At 38.2% G+C, this 19201-nt stretch overlaps 1 protein-coding gene across 6 annotated transcripts in view; it reads right to left on the bottom strand.

Moving 5' to 3' along the window:
- The window catches only part of Cog5 (component of oligomeric golgi complex 5), a 285117-nt gene that overhangs the window by 90569 nt on the left and 175347 nt on the right, over positions 1-19201 (bottom strand). For all 6 annotated transcript variants that reach the window (XR_003711595.1, XR_003711592.1, XR_003711594.1 and 3 more), the window contains 3 exons: positions 17706-17910; positions 10786-10947; positions 8083-8182 (listed from right to left, as the gene is read on the bottom strand). Coding sequence is in view for 2 of the 6 variants with exons in the window: in XM_028768901.1 (XP_028624734.1) it covers positions 8083-8182; positions 10786-10947; positions 17706-17910 (467 nt within the window). In the remaining 4 variants the exon portion in view is untranslated. The remainder of the gene's footprint in view (positions 1-8082; positions 8183-10785; positions 10948-17705; positions 17911-19201) is intronic.

The raw sequence follows: 19201 nt of genomic DNA, 5'->3' as shown, positions 1-19201 counted from the left end.
GGCAGAGGGGCAGAGGGGCAGAGGGGCAGAGGGGCAGAGGGGCAGAGAGGGGCAGAGGGGTAGAGGCAGGCAGATCTTTGGATTCAAGGTCAGCCTTGAATCTACAGAGTGAGTTTCAGGATAGCCAGGGCGACATGGAGAAACCCTGTCTCAAACAAACATTAAGAGTAAGAAAACTAATCCTCGCTATGACAGTTTCTGGAAAGCCGAATTATTTTCAAAGTCTTGCTGGGCATGTCGCTGCAGAAAACTGAGGCAGGAGGCCTGAGAGCTGGAGGCCCGCCGAGGAGCATAAAGAGCTTGGAGGCAGGCTGAGAGCCCTAAGCAAGAAGACTCTAAGCAAGCACTTCTTGATGGTATGAAAGCAAACTGGGAAGGAACACAGCAGTGAAAATGACTGGCTAATACCCAAGTGCCCTATCGCTGCCCAAGCCTTTAACACTTGTACTTCCTAGACTGAATATGAAAGATACAGAAACGTATAGAGCTCCATACTTTGGAATACAGGGAAAAACTAAAATATTTTTATTGAGAAAAATATGCAAGAAATAGGTAAACAATGTCTTTATTATATTGCTGTGATAATGAAAAGGAGTTGAAGACAGTACATATTTTCAGAACACAAAAGGGTCAGTATATGCTGTATCACTAATAAAACACTCAAGGAAAGGGCTCATGGCTAGGTGTCATACAGAACATTTGTTGTGGTATTTGAGATTGAGAAAGGAAGATTACTTGAGCCCAAAAGTTTAGGGTCACCTGGGAAGTACAGTGAGATGCCAGATTAAAAAAGCTCTTTAAAAGAAACCTGTAATACTAACAAATTAAGCAAACTACCATAGCAACACATTTCTTTCCTCTTTGGTATTACCTTCTAAATGAAGGTAATAATCAAATGGCACAACATTAAAGAAATAAATACACACTCTCAGGATTCAAGTAGGATGGGTGTCTTGAAGTAGTCAGATACATCAAACAACACACGTGAAAATACACAACACACGTGAAAATACACACACACCTACACACACACACACACACACACACACACACACACACACACACACTGATAGGATTCAATTGGGCTGGGGTCATGATTTGTCTCTGATGCTGTTGCCATGTTCCTTCCCTCTTTGGTTCTATAGCATGGCTTCATCAGCATTTTGCATCTCCATTTTTTTACTCTTATGTTGGGAGCCTAATGGTTGTGTTTACAAGACAGCACTAGGGAAACCAGGAATGTAAAAGAAGTAGGGTTGTCTTTTTAAAGGAAAACCTAGAAGGCTGAGAATGAAAGTGACTAATAGCCTAGGTAAGCCTGTGGTATGTGCAGTGCCAGGCTGTACCTGGCTCCCTCAAGCTCCCACAACCAGGAATGAAGGTAGCTAATAGCCCAGATGACCTCTACATTATCTCTATGATAGAGACCACACCAGACCACTCCTAGGCCCTTAAGATAAAACATGTAGCATTCATGGAAGAAGTGACATGTATTTAGAGGAGTTTCGATGTAATTATTCACATCAGATTGTGTTACACCAGGAAACTTTGCCCCAAATACTGTACTTAAATATGCTTATAATAAACTGCCAATACCAGCTTACTGGGTTGTGCTGAACTGAATTTCCGCTTGCTTCATGTGGATGGTTACTTGGTTGGTTCTGGTGTTTGCAGAGACAGCCCAAACTCTTGAACTTGCATTGTGGATAGCCAAACTTATCAAGACAGTGTTTGCCCATGACTATTTTCCATGAAGCAAGTCAGCTGTCAAAGTTACAGACACACAGAACAGTCTTACCTAAAATTAGGGCCAGTCTGCCATCATATGAAGAAGCCCAGGCAAGCCAAGCACCTAGATTACAGCTCTTCTGATCCTCAGAGTCTGGGAAATGAGTGCTGTCCAGCTTGTCTATTAAAGCACTGTCCTGTGGCAACCATGACATGTGACTAATGGAAACTTTGTCAGACTTCTACTGAAAATTTAATTTTATTTTTTGAAAAGGGTCATATTTGTACTCAAACTGGTCTCAAACGCGTGAGATCAAAGGGTATTCTTGCTTTGGCCTCCTGAGCAGCTGGAACTGTGGGTACAATAATGCCCAGGAAAAAAATTGGACTATTTCCTCCTGAAACTATTTAATAATTTTTATCTATCATTATTTCTGTCAACAGGGTACTCCTCTGACTTTTAGACAAGCTATCAGTCCATCTACTACCGATCTGTCATAGCTTCCAGAAAGTCAAAAACTTACAAATCTGGAAAACAAGTCAGAAAGCTATGATCTTAAAATAGCACAGGATAAAAACATGGGCAGGAAAGATGGAAGGTTGTCTGATAACCAGGAGGATCACTAGCCTAAAATGAACAGCATGTCTGCATTATGGAAGAGTTCTTTTGGCTTGAGGACCCAAGGATACACTACAACTGCTCATGTACACACTAAACTCTTCCCAGTAATTTCAGATTCCCTTCGCTCTTTTGTCTGAATGTGAGCACAGATCACTGTGATACTATGCAACACAGGGTGGTATCCAAATAGATTATATTACATTCTTCATTAAATACCCTTTTAAAAATAAAAATAAATAAACTCTGGTCGCTTTATATCACCATATAATAAAACACACATAAATTTTCTTCCAAAGTGAATGAATGTCAAATCCTCAAGTCACTTATAAAATTATTCATGAAACAAAGTATATATTTACAAAGCTTTAAAACCAAACCCCAGGTTTAGAAATCCTGACCTTACACAAAGCTGCTGACCTGCACTGAAATGGAAACCTTCTACTAAATGTCATTCTGTTATTGCCTCAACTGCTCTACAACTTAATTATATGTCCATGTACTTTTCACAGTTCAGAACATTTGACATTTACAATAGGAGTCTAGATTCCATGCCTTGAAATTACCAGATAATAGTTTTAGTGCTGGAAAATCCTAATAATTCGCCTTTAAAAACAATACTTGTTCATACATATGCTTATAATTTTCTTAATCATAAATTTGCAATCCTTGCACATGTAAAAATTCTATAAAAGTTCCCTATTAAAACAACATTTTAAGTTATTTAATGCACAGAAGATAGAGAAAAACATTCATTCAAACACTGTGAAGATCAGTGGCTGTTTTCCTAGTTCAGAATATACAAACAAATTCCTAGTACATCAATATTAGAGAATTTGTTCAGTTCAATAAAACACAATAACATACACACCTAAAGGAATATATTGATGTGTGTTTTGCTGTGTTTTGATTTGCTTGTTTAGTAGTGCTAAGAACCAGGTGAGGGCCTTATATAAACTAGACAGATATTCCACTACTGAACTATAACCTTTATGATTTTGTTTGTTTATTTTTGGATACAAGATCTCTCAATATAGCCCTGGCTGTCCAGAACTCTATGTAAACCAGGCTGGCTTCAAACTCATAGAGCTCCTCCTGCCTCTGCGTCTCAAGTGCTGTGATGACAGGAGTGTGCTACCAAGCCAGGCTTGGAGCTATATTCTTAACTGATGTGTACACATATATTGTGAACACAAAATTCTATTAGGTGGACTAATCATATTTACAATTACTGCCAGTGTCAAAGAATAAAAAATATAAATGAAGACAGCCAAAAAAAGTACTGGTCTCTTTAAATAAGAGTACCCAGGAAGCTGGTATTTACATGAAAAACTCTGGAAAGCACATGATAAACAGTACGAGGGCCTAGGGAGATGGCTAGGCTCACAAAGTGCTTGCTGAACCAGCATGAGGGGCTAAGTTCAGACACCAAACATCTATGTACCAAGTCAGACACAGAACCACATGCTCATACTCCCACCACTGGGAAAGTGGACACAGGCCGACCCTTGTGGTCTGCTGGCCAGCTAATCTTGCTAAATCAGGTAACTGCAGGTTCAGTGAGAGAACCTAGATCAAAAACGGTAAGATCAAGTGAGTAAAGAGAGACAAACACCTGATATCAACCTCTGGCCTGAAACTGCATGGATACAGACTGTGTACTCACACCTGCACATAGACACATGAACAAGGATATATGTATATGCATATACTTACATATATACAATAAACATAAAAAACAAAGCGTGTAAGTCACACTACTTAAAAATCTTGTGTGAAAACTCAATATAATAGGGCCAGGGGAGATGGCTCAGTGCTGTGTAAGTATGAGGTGCAGAATTCAGATACTCAGAACTCATATAAAATCCAGGGTATGTACTGGCTTACCTGTAATCTCAAAATTCAGGAGGCTGAGACAAGGAATCTTTGGGACAAGGTATCTAACTAGACTAGCAAAAATGGCAAGCTCTAGGTATGAGAGAGACGTTGCCTAGAGACATAAGGGGAAGAGTGATCAAAGAAACACCCAATGTCAATCTTCAAACTCCAACTGCACACACGCACATACAGAAGCACCCATGCACACATATGGGCATCTGGACCCACATATGTGAACATATACACAAACGTAATTACCACACATACTTAAAAAACCACTTACTATAAAACTAAAATAGTAATATCATCTAACTCTATTTTGAAGCAAAGAGATCAAACAACTATAACACAGATAAGTAAACCACATGAGTATTTTATACAGATCCCTATCACAGTGTAAAGTGAGTACGGAAACCACATACAGGATGATGGTTCAATCTGAAGTTTTTACAGAACATGTATGTCAGAAATGGATGCTGTTAAAGCTCACAGTACAGACACTGGCTGCAATGCTTGCTTGCTGACATTCCACTTTTGCGATATTACGTGGCAATACTACTAACCTTTCCTAGGCTGGATTTCTAGCCTGCAGTGTTAGACACGAGTATTTCCACTTCAAAGGAGAATTGTTGTAAACTACATGCAAATGGCCTGGCACAGGTCACGTCTGTACTACAAGAAGATAATAACAGGGGTTATTTTGTGACCCTATCTTATCCTTAAAAGTGGTCTTGGGGCTTACAAGATGGCTCAGCAGGTAAAGGTGCTTGCTCCCTAGGCCTGACATCCCACATTGCAGCCCTAAGATGCAGGTATAGGTAGAAGGAGAAAGCTGACTGTACAAAGTTGTCCTCTCACCAGCACAAACAGACATCATGGCATATGTGTGTCTGTTCACATGCATGTGCACACACATTACAAGCAATGACAATAATAAATTATTACAAAATACATTTTCTGAGAGGAAGATATGGTGACACACACCTGCAAATGCCACAACTGGAATGGCATGATGGTTTAAATAAGAATAGCGCCCACAGTGTCAGATATTTGAATGCTTAATCACCAGGGAGTGACACTACTTGCAAGGATTAAAAGGATTAGAAGTGTGTCACTGGGGTAAGCTTTAAAGTTTCAAAAGTCCATGCCAAGCCCAGAGTCTCAGTCTCTGCCTACAGATCAAAGCATAGTTCTTAGCTACTGCTGCAGCACCATGTGTGAATACTGCCGTGTTTCCTGCCATGAGAATAATGTAATGAACTTCTGAAACTATACATAAGCCCCCAGTTAAATGCTTTCTCTTATAAATAGTTGCTTTGGTCATGGTGTCTCTTCACAGCAAGTATGACTAAGACAGATGGTAAATCATTAAAGGATACGGATCAGACCAGGTTATATAGCACGTCAAGACAAATGACTATGCTTTAAAAATAAAAGAAAAAAAACTAAAAAGTGGATTATATGGTAAGAAAGGATTTAAAGATTCATCTTTATAGAGATATGGGCTTACATTATACATACCTTTGATAATAAATAACAGAAAAATCTTAGGGGTGAACAAACGTATTAATAATTTATGATTACAAAAATGTAAATGTATTTTGTGTTTGTATCAGTGAATGATGTGCATGCACTTCAGCACGTGGGCTTGCATGTATGGGTGCATGTGTGCAAGGATGTGAGTGCATGTGTGTGCATGTATGAATACATGACGCCAAGGCAGCAAGTGTCATCCTCGATCACTCTCCACCACACACACACACACACACACACACACACACACACACACACACACAAACACAGTGGCATCTCTCACTTGAATACTTGAATCTAGATCTCATTAACTTGACTAGTCTAGCTAGCTGACCTGCTGTAGAAATAGTCTGTCTCTGTCTCCTGAACGCTACCATGTGGGTGCTGGAGATGGAGTTCCAGCCTTCAGCTTGCACGGTAAGCACTTTACCTACTAAGCCATGCCCATGGTCCTGTAATACATGTCACAAGGATTTCTTACACATTGCTACACCACAGAACACTAAAAATCCGCTTGAAAATCATATTAATTAGCCTTTTTTCTGATACAAATTAAAGCAGTAATTCCATATATTAACATGTTTTGGTAGACAAGAACCTTCTAGTATTTAGAGAAGTAGAGGTAGGATCTGGAGAGCTGCTTGCTGTACACTTCAGAGTGTGTTCAAAACCACCTTGTCTGAATGCATGCTCAGTACATTTGAATTCCTAGTGTGCTTTTATTTCACCATTTCAACCAGGAATTAATGTTGTCACTTTTCAACCTTGTGAATTAGAGTTTTTTATTTTAAACTATAAAAAGAATCCTTTTTAAAGGAGTTTCTTTCATCTCAAATCCCCTATCAACATTTCCATTTATACCCAGAGTGGTTTAGTCTACTTTAAAATGTTTCTAATCTTCTTCAACCAAAACTTTGTATTTTCCTCTGACTGCTTTCAGTGAAACTGTTCTAAAAAGCCATGAGTGAACTGAAGAAGGAAGCCCAGGAGATGCACAGGAGGGATGATGCACCACCACACCTGAGGACCCCAGGAGGAGGAAAGAACTGACCTCTGACTTTTACATGTACATGTGGCCTGCATGCATTCATGTGTGTGCTTGTGAGCATGCACACATACACAAATAAATCAAGAACCATAATTTTAAAATAAAAAGGAAATGTGTCAAAATATAAAACAGGATGGCACAGTGTTATTTACTGGCAAGAAATAGTGAGTAATTAGAAAATGTTACTTCAAGTCTTTTGTAATGTTTTAAAATAAATGATTTTTTTGTTTTGTTTTGTTTTTCAAGATAGGGTTTCTTTATGTAACCCTGGCTGTCCTGGAACCTGCTCTGTAGACCAGGCTGGCCTAGAACACACAAGAGATCTAACTGCTTGCCTCCACCTCCTAAAAGCCAGGATTAAGGGTGTGCAACGCCATCACATGGCTATTCTTTGTAATTTTATCTAATGATCAGGCTTCCCTTATCCACTAAAACGAAGCTTAAAAAGTAAAATTATTTCAGGTGAAGAAATAATTCTTTCCATTAAATATGGAAATGACAATTTTCTATTAAACTTCAATATTTGTTAGGGAGACCTAGAGATTTTAGGCCACAGACTGTCAGCAATAGCATGAACTCAACCATCTTCATTAACAGTTTCCATTTTCAAAGCTGTTTGTCATTATTACATTAATTAAAGTTATATATTCTATAACTATTGCCTTTTTGTTATCCCTCAACCTGCTCTCAACAGAGAGTGAAGTATTTTTAGGCAGGACTGGCTCCTTCTTATCACATCATCTGCCAGGGTCACCTGATTGAGACTTATTTCTTGGCACGTAAGTAGTTGCACTAAATTCTATGGACACAATACCAAATTTTATCTGTGATAATATACTATGTTTGTGTATATATGTATTTTTAAAGCTATAAACATTTATGAATAAAGTCTAAAAGAAAAATTAGTCATCTGCCTACAAACAGTTCCCATGTGCCTTGTATGGCTCTTTTTTAATAAACAAAGCTTGAAAAAAAGATGCCTCTAAATTATTTGTCAAGATTACAAGAATAAATGAATGGAAAATTGCACCATAGTAGCAGACATAGTTTAGAAACCGACAGGGAGCTTCATAATATGATTACCGCTGTGGGCCAGTCTATGTAAATTACTTAGCATGCCACTCTAAAAATTATTATAAAGCCAAGTAGAAAAACACAGATGCAAGTATAAAGAGATTATTTCATTTGTTACAATGTTAATTATGGCCACAAGAAATATATAACTGACAATTTTAACCAAATCATTAAAATTAATAAATAAAGGGACATCACTCACAAGCTGCTCCGATTTCACAGCATATAACTGGATGGTCTTCACCACATTTTTTGACACAGCTAATGTGAGGTTTGCATCAACAGCAGCTACATTGAGTTCACTGAGAAAACAACAGCAGATTTCAATTATTAGCAAACATAATTCATCAACAAAGTAATCAGCATCATATAACCTGAGACCAAATAAAGAACAAACTGAATCTTTATATAGATTTTGCTAATTGCTTCCAAGAATTGGCTACAATGCTTCATTTTTCTCCCTAAATTAAGCATTAGGAAAAGGGCTTTGTTAACGATCGGTTTCACATTAATAAAAGCGAGCCATGTGTGGGTCTAGTCTACCATTAGGAGACTAAATTGTATACACTCATGCTAATACTGATAAGTGCAATTAGAGGCACTGCACGCCACAGACATCTGCAAGGAAGTGACAGGTCTTGAATGAAAATGATGACCTTGGAGGAACATAGGCTAAACATATAAATTACATATGACACATAGGACACCTGGGTTCTGTATAAACCATGCCAGCTCATTCTGCTGTGTAAAGAATAAATACATTAAGAGCATAGGGCTATAACTTTAATGTTTAAAATCTTAGATTCTTAAGTATGTCTCTGTCATATCCACTGTCAACTTTAACAGTGAACTGATAGGACTTTTGATTTGACTGGATATAGAAGGAAAGAGGACATTTTCCAAGAAACCATGGAACGAATACCACCAAGAGTTAAAAATCTCATGAAAACCATATGGAGTAGAAAAAAAATGCATTATCTCTGAAGTACATAAAATGCTCACATTTATGAGATTAACTTTTTTTTTGTTTTTTGTTTTAAAAAAAAAAAGATTTATTTATTTATGTGATTATACTGTTGTGCTCTTCAGAACCACCAGAAGAGGGCATTGGATCCGATTACAGATGGTTGTGAGCCACCAGGTAGTTTCTAGGAATTGAACTCAGAACCCCTGGAAGAGTAGTCAGTGCTCTTAAACACTGAGCCATCTCTCTAGCTCCAGAATAACTTTTTAAAGAAGCTAAAGGAAGTCATCCAGGGACTTGTAGTACTAGTACTTTGGAGGCAGAGGCAAGAAGATGCCTATGAGTTGAAGGTCTATGTAGAGACTTCCAGGACAACCATGGCTACATACATTTTGAGACTCTGTCACAAAACAAAACAAGCACTTAAAGAGTTTGAAACAACACTAGTATTCATGACAAAATGCCCATTCGTGTTGTTGAGGCCTGTCCCACGAGCCTAGCTGTAGCCATTATGTTCTTTGTTGCTCCTATTTCATATTGTTGCTGCAATATGCCTGCCAGTCATTAACACAGAAAAATAAACTGACTCAGAGCAGGGGCATGCTGATCACATTTCCTGTTATGTTTGGTATGTTATAAGGCTTATTGATCTCAAGAAATTCCCCAATCATGAGCTTCACTTAGGACCCATCAAATTAAAGCTCAATATGAACTGTAATGTCTAAAGTAGCTTGAATCAGAGACTGGGTAGCGCTTCCTGCACCTGCATATGAGCTCACTGTGGTTTTTGTGGTTTTAGCCTTTATAAGCTGGCCCTGTTTGAGGCCACCACCCCAGGTTCCATGTCTGGAGTTACAGGCCTCCCTGATCAATCAATCTTGGGGTGTGTATTCAATAAACCAGCCCTGTTTAACAAAGATCAGTGTCTGAATACTGTGTGTGGTGATTCCTGAACCCCAAAACATGTAGTACTAAGACTTTTCACTTTTACATTCTATTAGACACAGACATAAACATCCTTAAATCCCAGATGATAGTTGACTATAGTACTGTTACCCTTGATAATCAACATCCTTAGCATTTACAGAACTAGGTTACAGAGATCAAGTAGAATTAGCATGTCTCCCACAACAAGCACACTGAGTGAAGAGCTGTTAAGGTGAGAAGCACACAGTCAGGACTTTATCAAGTCCATGTATATGGTGGAAGGTCTAGGGCAGCAGAAACACTGTATAGGTACAGTCACAGCTGCAGATATGTATATAAGTATTACATCTGAAAACTGCCATCTTCAAATTTGTAGATTGAAAGAAACGTAAACCATCCTACCTCATGGTTCTAGATTGCCCAGACACTGTTTTCGCTCCTCAAAATGAAAATCACAAAGTTATGAGAACTTACCAGCCACGACAGAGACTGAGGTATGACCTGCAATCTTATTAAAATACCTTTGAAGCCAACAGCATAACTGCACTTGCCTGTCTCTGTCAGAAGTGTCTCCGTCAAATGCCTTCCCTTTTGAGATTAAAAGCTGTCAAACTCACTTGAAAGCCTAAAGTACTAAACACACCAGGCTAATCACAAGCATTAAGCCTGTTCCTGTCATAAAGTGATTTCTGGGTTAAAAACTCAGCTTTTATAGTTTGTATGATTATATTTGTTTTCCCATGTAATACTAAGAAGTTAGAGGAGTAAAAGGCCAAAGGATAGTTCCGTCTTGCTAAGATACAAAATAATTATAACAGATGATTTCTACGCTATATACACTATATTTGTATCTAAATGGGTTTATTAATTAGAATCTCAAGCATTATGTGAGTACTTACTACAAAACTTAGTTGAAACTCTAATCACTAGGCTAGTTTGAGGCAAACTGAAAATGTACTGCCACTAGCAAACATGGCAGGCAGCCTAGATTGCCATTATACAAGAAATACGTACCTTGTTATACTTTTAATGATCCCGTCAAGCTCATCAGAGGAAGGAGGGTTACGTCCTCCAGGAGGGAAGACCAAGTTGATGGGATCGAAGAGCCGTGACAGGGACTTTGAGAGATAAGCAGCCTCATAAGGCTGCAGTGAATCTTTCAATGCTTTTTCTGGACTATGAGAACAAAAAAATTTAAAAAGGTAAATAATAGCTATAAACTGTAGTTGTAACAAGAATTTCTTTTAAAAAGTTCTAAGCACTTTTATAAACAAACTTCATAACTAAACACCTATTAAAAATCACATAAGCATTTTAAGTGTAAAGCTCAGCTATCTAGTATACTATGTACTATACTGGCGGTCCCCTGAAATGAAAAGAATATTGCAAGAGTCTATAATTTCTATCCTGTTTATAGACGATCAAAGCGTACCCAAGATGTAGCCAGCAGATTCTTCTCACACTAGTTGAACCCTTTTAACTCACAACCCCCATCCTCCATAAAGCCTACTGTAAGGAGCAGGCCCTTAAACAGGACCAACTCCATTTTGTAATAGGAAACTTGTAGAGATTAGTCTGGTACTTGTAAAGACAAGTCTGGAAGTAAAAGTTGTGTTGTGATAACCAGCTGTGATGAGTTCAGAGCCCAGCAATAACCAGACACCAGAGTGGTTATCTGCCGTGTATGTCAGAAGTAACGCCAAATTCAACATAAAAGAGGAGCCTGATCGAAGTACTTCATCACACTTGTATACATGACTGGCTAACGTGATCCTCGGAACAAAGCCTCCTCAGCATGGGGTCATCAAAGAGTTAACTGAGAGACCTATGCCTCCAACTTCATGGCCAAGCCCCTACTTCAAACCAAGAGACCAATGCCTCCAGCTTCTTCGTGGTCAAGCACCCTACAAGGTCAAATTATCTGGAAGCCACAGCCTGACCCCACCTTCCCGGACTCCAGACCTGTAACCCAAAACCAACATAAGGACTCAGGTCGTATAATCCATAAATGAATGATGTATTTATTACTATGCTTATTTCTTTGGTAATTGGCAACTTATTATTTGTGTTCATTGTGCACACTGTTAGAGGCAATACATAGGAAATGTGGCAGTATCTTGTTGTAGTAATAACCTTAGCATTTCTGAAAATATATTGCTTGCTTTACATTATCATTAAAGAAGTAACTGAATCCCACAGCCTCTGTCTCTCTGGTATACTTTCTCCTCCCTCTCGTGGAGCTGATGGTCTCATAGTCAAATCCAGTATATGATCCCTGAGTGGAGCAGGACCAGCACTCCTCTCCCCAAGGGGGATTATAACCCCTTATCAATAGCCTGCTCATAACAGATACGAGTCCCTGCTCGAGACACCTACACACTACCTCCATAGGGTACGGAGGTAGGCCTTCCTTGAATTTCCATTCTTGGGATACTGCAAGAATGAAGACAAAATAAAGAAGTATTTGTGACAGTCCTGTAACAGCATCAATGTTCTCAAGGGGAGTTCTCTTACTAAACTCTTCTTTGCCATTTCCTGACTGGAAACCATCTCTGCAGGCCTGTTTAGCAGTCTATGACTAGATCTTATACTGTTCTTTTAATTACTAGCAAAGGCCTTTCACTATTCCCAAGAACTGTTTTACTCCTAGGATTTACAGCCTGTCTTGTCACATCTCCTTACAATCCCTTCAGCAACCTTCCCATTATCTTCTTTTTCTTTAGAGACTAAACTTTCTGTTGAGGTTTGGTCTTCCTGTCTATTGTAATGCTAAGTGCCAGCCCCCACGACCTGGAGTCTTGCAAGTAGACCCAGGTAACCCTGCCCCTAATGTATTTCTGATTGGTTTAAAAAAAAAAAAAAAGACACCTGGGCAGAAAAGACATAGGTGGGGCTTCAATTTCCAGGGCTTGAGGTTGAAGGAGAACCAGGAGAAGAAGGTGGAGGAGGAAGAGAAGTCACCATGGGTTAGCTGAGCCATAAAAAATGTAGCCCCCAGAGCTGGCCAACTGGAGGTAAGAGCAGCTCAGATGAAACACAGTAATTAATAACTCAAGATTATCGATAGGAAAGTAGATTTTAACAGCATAGAGAGTAGGTGTCTGTCCAGCCCTTGTGCTGTAGTATAAATGTAAATATAAAGGTTGTGTTTGTCTCTTATATGGAAACTAAATGGTGACAGGAAGGGGTAGAAACCCCAGGTCGGGTTTAAATAATTTCTACAACAACTTCCCTTCATCTTACATATCAGCCTTGACAACATCTGACCTGTTCTGTGTATGGCAACAGTCTCTCTTCTTAACCATCTTGCCAACCTACAAGCCTAGAGATCAGACTGCTCGTGGCTCCTGAAGCACTAGGATCTAGTCATCACTTGATGCGTTCTCCCTCAGTGAGTACTCCTCCCCACAGGTTTACTGGGAATAGGCACAAGGCACTTGATAAAGGATGAGGAGTGTTCTACAGTCTCGTGAAAAGGGAGGTGAAGTCCAAGTATAAAAGTGACTTCTGGTATGTGCCACCCTTTACTATCTCCTCTCTTCCCTCAAATATCACTACGTTTTTGCAGTCTGCCAATTATTTTCCTGTACATAAAAATTCCACAATGCACTGGGTTTGAAAAAACAAAACCAAAAACAAAAACAGTACACTAGCCTCGTAAAGTTCACAAGGTAACAGGGGATGTATAGAACGTTAAACATCAGGTTAAACAAGTAGCGTACAGTGGTTAAAAATATTGGCTGCTCTTCCAGACGACCTGGGTTTGACTCCCACAATCCACATGGCAGCTCACAATCTTCTGTAACTCCAGTTTCAGGAGATCCAAGACCCTCTTCCGGCCACCATAGGCACTAAGCATGCAATGGCACACAGGTTTACATGGGAGCAGAACACTCATACAATTCTTTAAAAAGTAAGTCATGATGTCAGTATATGACAACAGTCAGTGCTAGAAAACTAAAGTAACAAAAGAGCAAAGCACTGTCATTAACCATCTTTACAACATTTAGTATCTTATCAGGAGGCCTGCAACCCACACAGTTCTACCACTACAGCTCTTCAGTCTCAATGACCAACACAGCAGACCACTGGGCACATTCTATTTTACTTATCTGCAATTTGATTTGTCTTCTACGATTTTCCTATTATTTTGATATAAGAAGTATATTTGCTTTATTTACTTTAAAATAACAAAAGTTTGCCGGGTGATGGTGGTACACACCTTTGAGCCCAGCACTCCAGAGACAGAGGCAGGCCTTTGAGTCTGAGGCTAGCCTAGTCTTCCAGAACAGAGGAACCCTGTCTCTGAAAAACCACAAAAAATTAAAAATTAAAAAAATATTCAGAAAAATATAATGTCCCTCTTTGTTTTCCATTAAAATGAGCATTATTAAAATAAATTTAAATATTATGCAATTTAATTTCTTAAAGTCTACAGTTCAGTTCAATACTTTTATACATAAGATCTCTGCAATCATCAATCAGCAGTGTCAATCAAATATTTGTTTCATGTTAAAAAACAACAACAACAAAGATCCTTGGGCTGGAGAGATGGGTCAGAGGTTAAGAGCACTGGTTGGTCTTGCAGAGGACCAGAGTTCATCTCCCAGCACCCACATGGTAGCTCACAACCATCTGTAACTACAGTTTGAGAGAGCCCATATTTTCTTCTGATATCAATGGCCATATAATATACTTAAGTATGTACAGGCATTCATACCCATAAAATAAATAAACCTTTAAAAAAACAAAAGAAGAGCCAGGCATATTGATGCATGCCTTCAATCCCAGCATTCAGGAAGCAGAGGTAGGTAGATCTCAGTGAGTTCAAGTCCAGCCTGGTCTGCAAAGGAAGTTCCAGGATAGCCAAGGGCTGTTATATAAAGAAACCCTGTCTTGGAAAAAAACAACAAACAAACAAACAAATAAATAAGAATAAATAAATAAGAAGCTGGCCTGGTAGCACACATTCTTAACTAATCCCAGCACTTAAGAGATAGACAATCTCCAAATTTGAGGCCAGCCTGGCCTACAGAGAGTTCTAGGATAGGCAGAGTAATCCTTTTTCTAAACTGCCCCTCAAAAACCTTGTCTCCTTTGACTATCACCCACGTCAACCAACATACATACATTCTCCATCCGCAGTTCGGAGTGACCACTAAGCTACACTATATTTCCTTAGATATCATTACTCTAGATTTCATATAAGTGGTGTGTATGCTTTACCACTGGCTTCCTTCATTTAGCATGATGTGATGTTTTTCGAAGTTCACTCATGTTCTCAGTTCTTCCTTGGCACCTTTATTAGTGCTTCATTTCCTTTTATGGGCAAACAATGTCCATTTACAGATAAGTTTTTACTTATTCATTGATATTACAACATTTATTATCTTTCCATATTTAAGCTCTAATAAATAATGCTGATATAAGCATTTGTGTACATATTTCTGTGTGAACATGTTTCTATTTCTCCTCTAGACCTAGGAGCGAAAATGCTGGGTCATATGGAAATGATGTTTAATAGTTCAAGAAAAGGCCAAATGACTTTTCAAAGTCCTGTGTCATTTCAGATTTCTACTAGCAGAACATACTATATTTTCATTATTAAATCAGAAACATTCTTTATGTAGACTAGATACAAGTTGCTGTTAGACATATGTACACATATTGTTAACTGTTAATGTACTGGAGGTTTTACTTTTAGGGCAGTGATACACACACACACCACTACATTCTTTCACTGGTTGGTCTTTCAGTATTATATCTAAGATTCTTTTTACCATATCTTGAATTATAAAGATATGCCTTTATATTCTCCTATAATAATGTTTATACTATACACTTAAAATTTTAACAATTTATCCTATGTATGTATATATACATGTATCATATATATGCACATACATACATACATATGTATACATGTATGCATCATATGTAGGGCTGGTTCACAGAGACTTTAGAAGAAGTAATCAGATCCCCTGGAACTGGAGTAATGAATGGTTATGAGCCTCCATGTGGGTGCTGCAAGTTGAGCCTGGGTTCTTTGTGAGCAACAAATGCTCACAATTCCTAGGCCATATGTTTAACCCCTATATTGAATATATAAATCTATGGTCTATTTTTAGTTTATTTTTGTATACAGTATCACAAAAACATCCAATTTCATCTTTTTGCTCATGACTATTGTTTATCATTTGTGAATGGCTCCTTCTGTCATTATGTACTTTTTAAAAATCAAATTAACATAGACAATGCAGCTCTTTCTACACTCTGAATTCTAATTTATCCTTGTGGCAGTACCAAACCATTATTATTAGAATGTGAAATGTCCCCCCACAGACATTGGGAGCTTAGCTGCTAAGCAATGGGCTTTGGGAAGCTGCCTAAACATTTTGGGGCTCTGACTTAACAAATGGATGAAATCCTTGATGGTTTCATCACACAGGGGAAAGGGCAGAAAGTTGGCAGTGGTACCAAGGGGAAGAAATAGGTCACTGGGAGCAAGCCCCTGGGAGCTCTATGCTGCCCGCCCTCTGCTCCTTGGCTGCTAGGAGGTAGACTGTTTGTCTCCACTGGGCTTTCCTCCATAATGCTTTCCCTTGCCAGAAACAAAACAAAACAAAAACAAAAACAGAAAGAAACCTGGAAAGCAATAAGCCAAAACCAAGCTTTTCCTACTTTATATTGCTTCTCTCAGGTGCCACAATGACAAAAGCACTGACTATACAGATGTCTTGACTAGCAAAAAGCAAAAAGCAGAAAATCAGGATTCTATCATCTGGATATAAAGTGTTCTTCCCACTGGTTTTGTGCTATTTCTAGTTCTTTCCTAGTGCTCCTAGTGCATGCACATGGACTGAAAAATAAAGCTAAACCACCAGAAATACACTGATACTGAATAAGGTATTTTATAGCAATACCTAAAAAGTTAATGTATTATTATATTTCTTCAGCTTTGCCTCCTCTCACTAATCTGTTTTTTATGATAAAATAACTACTGAGGAGACAATCTGGTCTCAACCTACCATTCCAGCCTAACCTGGCTATGTACTTCACTAGTCAGTTATAGCAGAAATTACCAGCTATATTAGGAAAAATCTGAAACAGAAAAAAGCAGCTAACACTACCCGGACCTGCCCAGTGTTTTTTTCTTACTCCGTAAGGGAGAAGAATCCACCAATAATTTATCAGTGTTGTGAGAACAAACAGTATTTCAGAATTTGAGAAAAGCTAATGTGGCACTCATGCAGAAATGTGAAATCAGATTTTGTGGAAAGCTGTCAGGGTAGAATTCATAAACATGATATATTGATTTCCAATGTAACTCTTTTTTTTGTTTGTTTGTTTGTTTGTTTGGTTGGTTGGTTTTTGGAGACAGGGTTTCTCCGTGTAGCCCTGACTGTCCTGGAACTCACTCTGTAGACCAGGCTAGTATCGAACTCTCAAACTCAGAAATCCGCCTGCCTCTGCCTCCCAAGTGCTGGGATTAAAGGCGTGCGCCACCACCGCCCTGCCCAATGTAACTCTTAAAGCTGGTTACAAAATGCTTGCTTTGTGGCAACCCAAGGCAACATCTGAGACAGATTCCACTACTTAGTCTTTTATAAAACACTGACTAAGAAAGAATCCAGCATAAGATTTATTGCCTTGGTCGTTTAAACACACTACATCAACTAAAAGGCAAAGATTACATTTGCTTATCACCCAGCTTTTAATGACCCAGCATAGTGTTAAACTTCAAAACCCATTCAGGTAGAAAGTATAATGCTAAGCCAAAGGTCAATTAAATCTTTATAGGAAAAATTTTGCAAAACATAAAAATCATTCCAAAGACTTAGAAGCTTAGTATATTACCAGCTTCTAATTTATAAGGAAAGTAGAAAACAGAATTCCTAAAATGCCAATAATCATTCAAATTAAATAAAACATACTCATAGTCTGGCCTTTTCAGAATGAACATGTCTTGGGTATCGTCTTCCATGTGTGGGAGGTCCACATTGAGGTCAGGAGTTCCACTTGTGTTAAACGTTCCTTGGGTATTTTGACTGTACTGCTGAAGACGCTTCCATAAGTCATTATAAAGACGTAATAGTTTAGGGTATTCACCTTCAAATGCTTGTTTCAGAAACATAGAAGCTGCCAAGGAAAATATATATTAGATAAATCATAAGGCAATGAGAAGTAGTAAATCAGAATTTGCTTTGCACATAAATATGTAATAAATAGACCAATACTAAAGTAAAGGACAAACTGAAGATATATATTACAAAGACACCTCTGAAAATAATGCCAGAAATTCATTGCATTTGGTCAAAGCCCATCTAATCTGAGATGTTATTTATATTAAAAATAGATTAAATTCACATTTTTAGTTGAATATGTCCTTTTTTTGATAATTGATAAAAATAGGCACACAGAAAGCCTGGATATAGTACAACCATTTCTTTCTTAAGCAGTGTCTATCTAATTTTGTTTTGTTGATTGTTTTAATAGCAAAACCAAAGATAGTAAAGAGAAACAAATTTAAAGAATAACATTTCTCAGGTGCAAACATTAAAAATAAAACTTTTCCAAATGTAATCCAGCAACATTTAAGAAGAATGTGACATGACTGAGAATTATTCCAGGAATTAATCATTGTTTAACATTTTAAAATCAGTCAGTGTGACTCATCATACTAACAAACCTCTAAGAAAAATTGCATTATCTTCCAATAGAGGAAAAAGGAAAAAAAAAAACCCTAACATTTACTCCTAATATCAGTTCTAAGGGGAAGCAGGATCTGAAACAGATGCCCACAGTGGGAGTGAGGAGTCCACAGTGCCTTCAGTGGAATCAGCACACTCCAGTAGCTGGAAAACAGACTATCAGGCTACAGAGGAATAGGTGACACTGTTTAAGAGGCAGTGTGATCAACTACGGGAGTTGACAGGCGTTTACACTTCACATACAATTCAATGAGCAAACGAGCCATATGTATACACTGGCAACAAGCACTCAGAAGTTGAAGTTCTAAAACAATACATTAGCAAAGCATTAATATATGAACATTCTAGCTATACATCTAACAAAATATGATGACACTGTGGAAATGATAGTGACCTCAGGAGACCTAAATATCTACAGACATAATATCCAATTTAGTAAGCCAATTGATATAGGTGAATAATGCCCAGATTAATCTGCACATTAAATGTAATCTCATATAAAAATTAATGAAGGCCTTTTGTGGAAATTAAGAAAATGACTAAAAATTCCTATGGAAAAGATCTAGAAGAACAAAATTAACTTTTGAGAAAATAGGAAACAACCCTGTATAATCTCAAGATTTTAAAAACTATGATAAGGCAGAGTCATAGCGACCTGTACCCTGAACCTTCACCCAGCAGATACCCTGTTCTGAAAGATATCTGTATTCCCCTTGAAC

This window comes from Grammomys surdaster, unplaced genomic scaffold (genome assembly GCF_004785775.1).
Source record: "Grammomys surdaster isolate TR1022 unplaced genomic scaffold, NIH_TR_1.0 188, whole genome shotgun sequence".
NCBI lineage: Eukaryota > Metazoa > Chordata > Mammalia > Rodentia > Muridae > Grammomys > Grammomys surdaster.
Note: the sequence above shows the minus strand (reverse complement) of the source record. Positions and strands in the feature narration are given on the sequence as shown.